Source organism: Prunus dulcis, chromosome 1 (assembly GCF_902201215.1).
Source record: "Prunus dulcis chromosome 1, ALMONDv2, whole genome shotgun sequence".
Lineage (NCBI taxonomy): Eukaryota > Viridiplantae > Streptophyta > Magnoliopsida > Rosales > Rosaceae > Prunus > Prunus dulcis.
Window position 1 is genome coordinate 6,488,789 of NC_047650.1, and position 12,757 is coordinate 6,501,545.

Consider the following 12,757-nt stretch of genomic DNA (forward strand, 5'->3'; position numbering starts at 1 on the left):
AATTGAGTGGTAAGATGATATAGGATTCAAGTGATTTTTTGTAGAGATGATCTTTGAATGAGTATCTACAAAATAGACGGTTTGGATTAGTGAAATACAATACGTAGTAGGCTCTGCAAAAGTGACCCTCAAATAGGCTAATTTGAAAAATCTCTCAATAAAAACTATATATATATCCAAACCTATGTCTCATGTGCAATAACATTATTGAGCAGTTGAAGAATTGAAAGATAAACTATTTTATTCTTTTCAATTATATATTTGAGAAAGAGACGTATGCCTAACAAAGCCATCAAAAGATTAATTATTGGAGATAAGGGGGAAGGAGATGCGCTAATTGGGCGCCGACAAATTAAGATTTTGTCATAAAAACTCCATACGAAATGGTTGGATGAAATTAAAGAGGTTGTGAATATTCAGCTATGTTTGTTTTCTTCTGGGTGTTAGGAATCAATTATCAAACCGACTGCTTTGCATTCGACCAAAAAAAACCAAAAAATGCTTTGCCACATGGATTCCTAGAAATGGACTGGACGGAGTGATTGGTGTGGTAATTATACCGGTTGATCATCTACTCAACCCCCTCCGTCGTACAAGGATATTATTATTCAACAACTTTGCCCCCGGCTAGTATTGTATTCTAATTGTAACTTTTATATACATTATTGGTTCATTCTCGATTAAATTGAATTTTCACGGTTAATAGTTGTTTAATATAGTGTCTTTGTAAGCGGTCTTGAGTTCAATTCATGTTCGTCATTTCTTCGTAAGTTAACTTGGTTTTTTAGGGTTATGATAGACATGCACCAACCTATCTGTCAATAGATAAGATGAACTTTCATATGAGGAAGTATGTAAGTTTGATATACATTGTTGGCCTATTTTCCAACAATGATAAGATACTAATTCTCACAGGGCTAAGAGCATATCTTAGTTTTTAAAATGTCTTATTTATAATGTCTATCTAATAGTTTAGAAGCCTTATAAAAGAAGTGGACGCTTTAACACAATGTCTTCAAGTATAATTTTTGGTTGAGAAATTAAAATTGAATGTTAAAAGGTTTGTAATTTGTAAACCCGAATAATGCAAATTATACAATTTAGCTATGAATTTAGTGGTATTTTTCTTCTTTCTCGGCATTAAAAGAGGCTCCAAATTTGAATTCTCATCTCTCATTGATTAAAAAAAAATTACTTGAACATTAAGAGAAAGGGCAATGGTCAATGAGGTCCAATCCAATAAAAAATAACCCTAACTTGCAAACTAATAATCTTAAATTTAGCACCTTGACAGTATGTGTGAGAAAACTCCCCTCCCCAATATCGATGGTTGACAGAGCAAGGGCAATGGTTGCACTAGCTTGACTGCTAATATTGGAGTGTTATTAGTTGGATTAGGTATAGATAATGTTTAGAATAAATTACTCCTTGGAAAAAGTAGTCACCTGCACTTTAATTAAAGCCACCATGTGTGGCCTTGTAAACGAACCATATTTGCATGTTACCTTCACTTGCGGAGACCCGTTGCACTTTCACTGCAACATGGAGTTTAATATTAGTTACTTCCTTCCCGCAGACAAGGTGAAAAATATTAACACCACCATGCTGGACGGTAAACTGGTAATTTCCAGTTTGCTCTGCACTGAAACTGCAGCTGGTAAAGTAAATAATAATAATAATAGGAACAAAAAATTCATTAAACAACAACAAATCCACTACCTCAGCCACTTGGAGGAGCAAAATGGTTTTATATTTGTTGTTTCCTTTCATCTATGTGGTCCTTGTAGACAATTAATTAATTATTAATTATGAAATGATTGCATGGTTTCATGGGAATGGCAATTGCGTTCTTGTGTGTGATTCTGGGTTGTAATGATATTACAGGATTATTCAATTTCTCATGTGTACTTAGAGACCAGCACTGCCGACACTGTTGCCATTGGTATAATATGTATGGACGACGATGATGTTGATATTTCACACGTTTAAGAATATGACATCAATAAATATCTACTTATATTATAACATGTGAACGACAAAAAAGAAAAAGAAAAGGAGGGTTAGTGTATGTCCATAAATGATGATAAACTATTATCCATAAGAGTGTGTAAAGAATCATTGAGAGAGACCATCAAAGTGAGTGGCGATTACTCCATTTATTTGCTTTTGGCTAAAAGTGCATACAAGACAACATGATCAAGCAAGCAAACAGTTTCTTGAGTGCACTAGACGCCAGCTTTTGACAAAAGAATATCATTTTTTTCGGTCCAAGCCTTCAAATTTTTGAGAGCTTGACGGCAGGGCAAGCTCTTACTTTGACATTTTCTATGCATTAGTTCATTTTCTTTAATTACCTCCATTGCCCTAGAGCTTGACACTACAAAAGTCTCATTTCCAAATAGTCCGATGGTGATGTTATTTATTAAATTATTACACTTACCAAAACACACCCTGAATTCCAAATACAAATTAGACGGGTCAATTTTGGTACAAAGTTCAGACTCAAAGCCAACAAAGTCATTATGGTCATGCCGAAGTTTGGCAAAAAAACAACCTCCCTGTGTTCACGCCTCTCTTTAATCAATGATTAAGTCGATGAATTCTTTTGGCACAGCCTAATTCATGAACGTAGACAGTTCCTAGATCCCCCAAGAAGGATATTTAATTTCTGGTTTAAACATTGATTATGAGGGGCTGCAGGTCCTCATTACTTGAGCAATAGCTCACAGGCCCATTCAATTTGGTCTTATCCAATGTCAAACCAACCAGTAGTTAGCGGGCTCGGCCTTGACCTGTATGAAACATGAAAACCCATTTCTTGCTTTAAACCATTTATTCAGGTAGTGAATTACCTCTTGCAAAAAATATTTAAAAAATGAAGAAAGAATATTAGTGAAACTTGTTTATACAATATCTGACCGAGCATTATTGATAAAGATCCAACGGTAGGATGACGATCATGCATGTCAAAAGCCTATAGTGAGCTTGGAATCACCTAACATGTGTTAGATTTCAGAGGGACAAATCAACGGCGCACTACTAGCAACATCGATATTATTCCGAACTTAACTACCTACATAGCCCAGTAGGTGTGGAGTTGTTATCACAAAAGACATTGGTGTCATTGGTATAGTTGAACCATTCATTATATGGTACGTATATTTGATTTTGTCAAGTTTTCGATATGAGACTTCATATTCTTCAACAACTTATCCTCTGTCGAACCACGTGACTACACCGAACCTCCCTTCGGAAAGGGACGAGGCATCTACCTTCAACATAAGGAAAGAGCACAGCTCCCCTTTAGCAAGTCACATGTCGTGTCGCTTTGACCAAGGCACCTGCAGTGCCGCTAAACATGAGGGATGCATGTCGTTATGACAAGTGATTCTACTAGTATGACATTGAAGAAATCACAAGAGGTGCCTCCCACTCCTTGCCTATAAATAAGCACTCACTCCAATGCACTAGATAATAGTTAATTTGTAAGTGTATTGTTACTTTGTCGAATCAACTCATCAAATCACATTTGTGCTAACCTAAGTATTAATTGGAGTACTTTTGGCCGGTACCACATCGATGCCAAAATTCTTACCGTGCTTCTCTTTCCTACAAATCTCCGCATCAACTGCCGAAGGAAGTCCCCGACCGAAAGCAGACTTACTTCAGTTTAGTTCCATTTTTGGAGATCAACAAAACTGATGCTATAAAGAATAGGTAAGAGTAAAGCTAAGTGAACAGTATTTACTAATCTCATCCTTAACTTCATCTTAATTATTATCAGTTTCTGTTCATAGAGTTGTAACCCTATAAATACATCTAAACCTGAATCCATCAAGCTTGCCCTAAAATTTTCCATTTGTATTAAGAATTCCTTATTTACTTCTATTAGAAATATAGTAAACAAAATGGATGGTAAACCTGGTTGAATTCATCTTATTGAAAGTATGAATATGTATAAATTATCATATGTACGTCATACACCATGTGATATGCCGACATAGTTTATCAAATTAACCTAAATTATAACACGTATACTATAACTAATATGCTATGTTGAATTTAGGGTATCGTTCCACATCGGCATGCATGTCACCATGTTGGCATGTCACAGTGGTGTATGAGATAGACAGAAGGTTTTCGATCTCAGTGGCAAGTAGTTTTTTTGAAATATATTGATGTAGGGTGATATATATGGCCAATTAGGAATTCGCACTCAAGCAAGTTGCTTCACACTAAAATAGCCAGCATGTTATTGTTTTCGATCTTTCAGCAGCAATCCAGCAAAGTAGCAAATTCAACCTTATGGGATCAACAGAATGTCTAGGATTTTTTTCCTGTTTTATTATTTTGTTTTCAAATTTTTGATAGTTTTGTTATTTATTTATGAATATTTAAGAATTGTTCAAGAATATTGGGCCTTTGTATGTTTAGAACTAAATGCAATTCATGCACCCTTTTCGTACTTGGAATTATAGTAGAGTAACATGCATTTGATATGTATACAAATGGGAAAATGCAAATGTCTGCTACCCCCGCCATCTACTTCATTTTTCTTATCCATCGGATCTCTGCTATTCTTCAACGATTTTCTTCGCATGAATGTTGGAAACTTAATACAAAACACTACACCAAAGATATATACAGGTTAAGCAAGACGATCATTATCCGAATCGAGCTTATGGGGAAGTCATGGTGGCAATGACAAATTACTGGAGGTTTTTAACCCAATTAGATGAATAAGCAAAACAAGTGTATGAATTTGCCTAGACAAAAGATATCATCAAAAACTTATAGCAGCTTGCCAAACAAAGGCCGCCTGACATAATTATTGGCCCTAGTGGCAGGGTTATGACTGGTTTTAGATTCGACATATTTACTAATGCATTGTTGAAGTTGATGCTCATGAGGTGGCCATGGTGTGTCAACTTTACTAATTAAATTATCAGAAAATATAAACCCTGCCTGATGAAGATGCCGTTGGGTGCATCAACTTGCAAGATTTGCAGTACTTTGTTGTGCTGATGCTTTCATTTGGACTGAAGAGGGACCTCATCAATGGCTAAGTTCAATAATCCAGGAGATAGAGATGTACTGCACCTTTTTATTCTTGTCACTTATCTATCTGTGATGTTGGTTTGTTTGGAATGCGCCTTTAATTAAAACTCTAAACAATATAAAAAGTAAACGAGACTTGTCTTCTACTTTGATTTTAACTTATTCCTTGTCATTAACACCAAACTTGGTCATTTCATTTGGAAACAGACAATATCTCATGATCTAGTCATTATAATCTTTTTATTCCTCTCTCTCTCTCTCTCTCTCTCTCTCTCTCTCTCTCTCTCTTCTGTACATTAATTCCTTTGATGAAGCACTTTTCTAGCTTTGAGACATCACTCATCACAACAGCATGCAACAACAACAAACTTCTCATTGGGTAACTTATCAGCCTTTTTGAAGAAGGCTTATCCATGTTGCCCTAGTTTAATTGGCAAAGAAGTACACTTGCATATATCTTGACATGCACCCTCCTGCCTTAGTTTGAAGTTTCTCCATTTAATAAATTAAATGGAGATCCAGTGCTAAATGTTGGAGGCACCATGACTGAAGAAGAAACCTTGAACCTCTTACTCCTTGACCCCTCCTCACTATCATCATCACCAACACTAATCCTACTGCCCATCTGATTATCTGGGCTATCTATCCACCCCATAATTTGGTCCATAATGTTCCCTTCCCCAATTTCAGACCCTTCTGAGTCCACCCCGGCTTGCCTGAACCCGTGAGCCCACTCCGCACTGCAGTCTGAGATACTAGAGCTTTCCCAAGAGGAAGGCTCAGTACTAGTACTACCTTCTCCGTTATGAGGCACAATGATGCTAGGCTGCACCACTTTCTCGATATTCTTCATATCAATTGAAGGGTTTATTGGGTTTTGGTATTGGTATTTCCTGAAGTGGAAAATACTTGCAAAAGTGAAGTGATCACTCACCCTACTCTTGGATGACTTGTTATGATCACTACTCCTAGCCATGATGCTTTGGAGGTTCTTGCTTAACTTGGCCTTCAAGGAAGAGAAGCTAAGCCCCCCTGTGCCGCCATGTCTGCCATCAGACCCCAACATAAAGCCCCCATTGGAAACAGAGACCAATGGACTTGAGTTGGGGTTCGTAGCAGGCCCTGGAGACACAAAGTTGGTACGTGCGTTTTCGCCACGTAGGGCTCTGGCAGCTTCATCATAAGCTCTTGCTGCTTCTTCAGGTGTGTCATAAGTGCCTAGCCATAGCCTCACATGTTGAGATGAGTCCTTGATCTCAGCTACCCATCTTCCAGACGGCCTTTGCCTAACCCCAACGTACCTTCGAAGTGCGGTTTTCGTAGTTGACGGGGATTTGGTTACCATGGTTTTGTTGTTGGTGGGGCGGCTGGTTGCAGTTGTAGTTTTTGTGAGTACTTCAGGTCCTGCCATTCACAACACAAATTTTTAGCTAGGGTTTCTAGCTAGGAGCTCGTGTAGTATTGGAGCTTTGATTAGGCTTTTCTCTAGAGTAGCATGTGAAAAACACATGGGGTTGGGTTGGCACTATATATAAGGTTTGCTCCAAGAATTGATGAATATTAGTTTATTATAGGCATATACCCATGTTGGAATAAAAAAAATCACATTGGAACGTGGGATTAAAAAAAAGGTGGGGGGAAGTTTGGAAAAAGGTGGGGGTCTCCAACCAATGAAAATGTTTAAGTGGGTTGAGTGGCTCCTATTTTTGGGGGAGTTGGTTATTCATTTTTTTAATATAAATATTCTGCATTAAAGAGAAATAAAAAAAAGGGAGGAGGACAGAAAAAAATAGGAGAAGACGACAGAAGAAGAAAATTGTTGCAGAAGGAAAATGGCAGGAGCACAAATACAAGAAGAGACATTTTCACAGGTAGATTGATCCTGTCAATTAATTCTTGTTGGGTGGCAACCCTAAAATCCTTCTCTTGGATGATAAATCCATAATGGGTGGCAACCCTTAAATCATGAACAACAAATCCATGAAAGGATTTCTGTTTAACAAAGCTCTGCCGAGCAAAAGAAAATCCTTTGAAATGGATACAAAATATTGGATACAAAATCCATCATGGGTGTGTAACCCTCAATCAAATACCCTAAATGGTATATCTATTTTTGGGCATAAAATTCATTCAGTAAGTTCTCAAGAGCATAAATCCAATTTGGGTACAAAACCCACAAACAAAATCACTGAGGGTTTAATCTCACAGCAGATAAAAATAAATTGTGCTTGAAAAGGGAGGCCACGTTTGTGCAGCCTATCCTTTGAATTCTTCATCTGGGGATTGTTTGTGAACAATCAAAACCAAGGAAGAAAAAAGGATAGCCACGTTCCTGTTGGTGACTTCTGGATGCACAGCAAACCAAAAGCAAAGAAAAAAAAAGAAAGCAGCAGAAGAAACAGAGGAAGAAGAGTTAATAAGCAAAAAAAAAAGGGGAAAGAAATTAAAGTGGCGTCAGCCACTTTGCTGAAATTGTTGCAGATCAAGAAGAAACAGGAGAAGAAAAGCCAACAAGCCAAAAAGCAAAAAAAAAAGGAAAAGAGAAGTGGCGTCAGCCACTTTGCTGAAATTGGAAGAAAAAAACAAAGCAAAGGACTTGGTGTTGCCACCAAGAAGAAGAAGAAGACAAGCCAAAAACATAAAAAAAGAAAAGAAGAAGGTGACGCCAAAAAAAGAAGGTGTCTTTCCAAGGACAAAACAACTGGAGTTGGAAGAAAAAAAAAGGACAAGACCATGCTGTTACAGAGAAAAAAAAATGAGGAAAAGAGACAAAAAGCTGAAACCTTTTTGATGTTCGGCAGTTTCTTTTTTTTTTCCTTCTGGCTTTTTTTTCTTCTGGCTTTCTCTTTATTTGTTTGCAAAGACTGTATATTATTTCTTTTAAAGATTGAACAGTAACAGTGTTTGTTTTCAATTCGGACTGATCACAAGTATTCCAGATAAAGATAGGATTGCAAGGTCTGACTTTTACTTGGAAACAACCCCTGTAAAGAGTTGGATAGCTAATCGCCTGCTGGACCAGATTTTGTTTTTGGGCCCCATGCTCATGGGCTAACTATCAACAAACATCAAAAGCCCAAAATAGGATCATGGGCTGTCAGAGAATAATTATTCATTTACTCTCAGAAGCTCATATAATTAATGGGTAACCCAAATAATTACCCATTAAATTTCCTAAGGCCCAAAATTTCTATCATATGGTTAATGGTTTAATTCAACAACCCTCATAGCCATATTTGGGCATAATTGCAAATAATGTCAATTTTAGAAAATTAGTGGGTTAATCAAAATTGCTCATTAATTTTCTGGGACATTGACAAAAAGAAAAAGTGGTACAAAACCATCCAAATTTTTCCCATGGGTCATCTACCCATGAAAATTCCAATGAGATTAAATTCAAATATCTCAAACACAAATTCTCAATTAATGGGCCACACTTACCCATTAATTTCAAAATTTCCCCATAGGTCACCTACCTATGAAAATCCCCAAATTATCTCAAATATACAAATTCTAAATTATTGGGCCATACATACCCATTAATTTCTAATTTTTCCCATAGGTCATCTACCTATGAAAATCTTCAAATCGTCTCAAAGACACCCACTCTAAATTATTGGGCCACACTTACCCATTAATTTCTAAATTTTCGAACTACGTTGGTTTGATCCCTTTAAAAGGGTACGTAGGCAATCTAGAGATTCAATCTAGATGCAACCATCCCAAACATATTTCCATATCGAATCCCTGGTTTATTTAGCTAAATTCACTCAAACTCCTCAATCAAACCCATTCAAATTCTTCGTTTTGTGATGAGTCATTTATTCATCATGAATCTTTGAACTACGAGTGGCTTGATTCCCGCAAAGGATACGTAGGCATCCTGAGGTTGGACTTGGGAGCAGCTGCAAAATCAAACACACACGTTCTGTTTCTTTATGATGGAATCAAAGGGTTTTCCCTTGAAGCAAGGGATTGTAATTAAGAGACTTGCGTCTCGAATGGGTCGAACCTAAAATAATAAAAACCCATTATTTAATTAGTGGTGGTGAAATTATATTAGGAAGATCACCATTTTCCTTCAACATAATTTTTGGCACGCCCGGTGGGATCCATTTACCTTTTCATCTCCAATCATAAAGTGACTAATGTTTGTTTTTTTTATTTGTGTTTTTCACAGGTTAACAAAACTACATATGATGGCACCACAAGTAACGATTTTCTTCCACAAAATTGAAACTACCAAGAATGCGTGCACCAAACGCGTAGGGTTCAAAAAGACTTTCATTGTTCGTGAGAGCCTCGTCAAGTGCGCTGTGCCAAAGCCCATTCAGAGGGCCAGACCTCAGGTCACTCCTAAGGTCGTCAAAACCCAATTGAAGAAAACTCCATCCAAGAACGCTCTCCGAAATGGAAGAAAGAGGGCTGCCCGTGCTTTAAGAAAGAAAGAAGCAAAAAAAGAGTCTATTGAGGCAATCTTATCCCAGCTTTCTGGGACAAGCCCAATAATGACTGAGGGCAAAAACACCTTAACCACCCTGGCTGTGCCGACTCCCAAGAGAACAAATACTTCCCGAATTGTCCAAATCATGATTGGATCAATTCCAGTCAACCTATATCCTACAGATTCCGTTCTGATGACTTCCACCAACGAAGCTAGAGATGAAGGTCAAAAGGACGACTTCGTGAAGAACGTTGAGGTCCAAGGGGCCGAACCTCCATCAAGCCTTAGAGCCCATGTTGTGGAATCCACATTACAAGAGGGTTACCCATGTTCTCCTAAGGGTAAAAGCAGAGCCATCGTCATGAAAAAGAAGGTGGTGAACATACCTCATCCACAAAGGAAACGCGTAAAAAAGGTGAAGATAACTGATGTTTCAAGGGATCAAATTCCCGTATCACAAGGGGGAGTCCCAAAACCTCAAGATCAGTCGAGGACCTACGTGGGTCCATTGACTCGTTCGAAATCCCGAAACATGGTTGGGACGATTATTCCCGAGTTATCCAGTCTAAGCTCAACCTTGGATGATTATTTGCAATGGAATCCTCTCTATGATGATCCTGTATTTCAAACTCAAGAGAATGATTGTATATCATCCCAAGGGGCCAAACTTCATGAGGGAGTGGAAAGCATGCAAGTCATGATGACTGGTACTTCTAATACTGAGGACCAGTTACCTTTAATCCAAGAAATGATGCAAGACCTGCGAAGGGAAATGCAGCAGAAGTTGGCAGAAAAAGACGCGGAAATAGCGTTATTATCCGCTCGGCTGCAAGGAAAAAACATCATAGGTGAGCAAGACATGGGCAAAACAAATGAATCGACCGCCCAAGAACAACAAACAAAAGAGGAAAAAGCAGAAAGCTCTACGAGCACAATTTCCCCAAATGACATAAAGGTGTTAATTGCTGAAGGAATTCGTGAGTTCCAATTGTCTATAGCATCTCCTGTTCAAGGGTATCGAAAACCTTTCCCTTCTCACTATGACGCCATACCATTCCAGAAGGGTTATCAACGGCCTATATTTGATAAATTTGACGGCATAAGTAGCTCACCCCATGAACATTTGGCACATTTTTACTCAGCATGTGGCGAGACATCTCAGTCAGACGCTCTTCTGGTGCGTCAATTTGTCCAATCCCTAAAAGGGTCAGCTTTCACTTGGTATACACAATTGCCACCAGGTTCTATTCTGACATGGGACGACATGCAAAAAGCATTTTTGGCACAGTTTGTTAGTTCAAAGAAGAAGGTCTCAATCATGGACCTAGCTCAAACTACCCAAAAGCCAGGGGAAAGTGCTAATGACTTCATAATGAGATGGAGGAGCCTCAATCTTCAATGCCCGGAGAAAATTACTGAGCAATCATCCGTGCAAATGTGCTACAACAACCTCATACCAGATATTGCGACTTTTGTTGCCACTGCTGAACCCCAATCATTTGATGCCTTGGTGTCAAAGGCGAGCAATGTTGAAAGACAAATTGCTCGTCAAAAGTCCGCGACCCAAAAAATTCAATTTGGGGAGAAGAAAAATGACAAGAAGTCTGCAAAAGGAGAGTCATTGGCCACTTTTGTTAAAACAGAAAAGAGAAATGACAAAGGCCAAAGCAAAGACCCACCCAAAAGGCTCACTCTCAAAGAGCGCAAAGAGGTTAAATATTCTTTCAACGATGAGGATGTAGAAGAAATCTTTGACCAACTTTTGTCCTCCAATAGTATTGCTTTGCCAGAATCAAAGCGTCCTGCTGAGGCTAACAAGACAAATGACCCTAGGTATTGTCGGTATCATCGCCTCATCAGTCATACGCTCAAGGATTGTTATATCCTGAAAGACAAAATTCAAGAGCTCCTCAACAATGGTGGCTTGGTGATAGACTCTTCTCCCTAGCATCATTCAGCTGCGGCAAATATGATAGAGGAAAAGCTCACACCTACCACTACACCACTAGACGGAGTGAAACTTGCAGGAATTAATACTGACAATGGGGGTACAATTGTACATGCCTATCCAAATGCACCGTGGTCTAGTGATCTTCAAATTCCCACTCTTCATGAGCTTATGACTGCACCCAGTCTAGAGGTATGGGAAGATTCTTCGGCCGACGAATCTGCTGAGGGGTGGAAGACATTTGTTAAAAGAGCCAAACATATGGCCAAACATTTCCCACCCAATCACAAATCTGTTTCTCGTCCTGGTGTCAAGATTCGAGGCATGCCAGCCTTAAAAAATAAAAGGAAGAAGAAGGTGCAAAAGAAGGTTCATATCCCTCAAGAGGATGAATATGAGCAACCCGCAAGGGTCCCTGTTACACTCACTGAATTCTTGCCAGTTGAGTTCTTCTCGAGCGAATCCGAGGTTGAGGAAGAAATTATCCAATGCAATATGGTTTCTGTGGAAGAATATGAGGTTGACACAGAGGTTAATGAGATTAACCTCCGCTCTGGTCGGAGCATCCCATCTGCCAATAAACAACAAGAAAATGAGGAGGCTGATCACTTTAAAACCGACAAGAAGTTAAAGGCGAAGGAGATTAAGGTCTCCTTGTCGGAAAAAGCTGTTGCAAGGGAAGTTCCACCGTCCTCTTCAAAAGCAAAAGACTTTAAGCCCGACACTAGTAAAACAAAAGAGCCTTCACAATCACATGCACTTAAGTATGATATCTTGGCTCATCTTAAGCGCATCCCCGCTCCTTTAAGTGTTTATGACGCTTTACAAATGTCGAGAGAGCTTAGGGAAGCACTTGTAATGGCTTTAAAGAGCCCGGATTTGTACAAATCATGTTTCAAATCAGTAGATGTCCACACAACTGAAACCTCAAAGTTTTGTGCATCGTGTCTGGCAGCAATTACCTTCGGTGAAGATGACTTCTTACTTGGATCCAAATTCCATAATCGACCTCTTTATGTCACTGGCGAAGTTGGAGGCACGATCATCAATCAAATCTTGTTAGATTGTGGTTCGGCTGTGAATCTTATCCCTTTAAAGACACTCCATGCTATAGGGATGAGTGCCCGACAATTATCTCCATCTATGCTGACTATTCAAGGGTTCAATCAACTTGGGCAAAAAGCCATGGGTTCTATCGCACTGCAAATGGAAATAGGGGAACTATATTCAGATGCCCTATTCCATGTGATCGATTCTGACACTTCATACAATGTTCTCCTAGGACGCCCATGGCTCCATACATATGG

General features: G+C 38.8%; 1 protein-coding gene across 1 annotated transcript; it reads right to left on the reverse strand.

The window, feature by feature from the left end:
* Window positions 1–5,536: 5,536 nt before the first annotated feature.
* On the reverse strand, window positions 5,537–6,469 carry LOC117630877 (ethylene-responsive transcription factor ERN3-like). Its single transcript, XM_034363754.1, has one exon. It carries the CDS (start codon window positions 6,467–6,469, stop codon window positions 5,537–5,539), a length of 933 nt encoding a protein of 310 aa, XP_034219645.1.
* Window positions 6,470–12,757: the final 6,288 nt, after the last annotated feature.

Coding starts and splice junctions, on each gene's coding strand:
- LOC117630877 (XM_034363754.1), bottom strand. CDS start 6,469: ATGGCAGGACCTGAAGTACTCACAAAAACTACAACTGCAACCAGCCGC.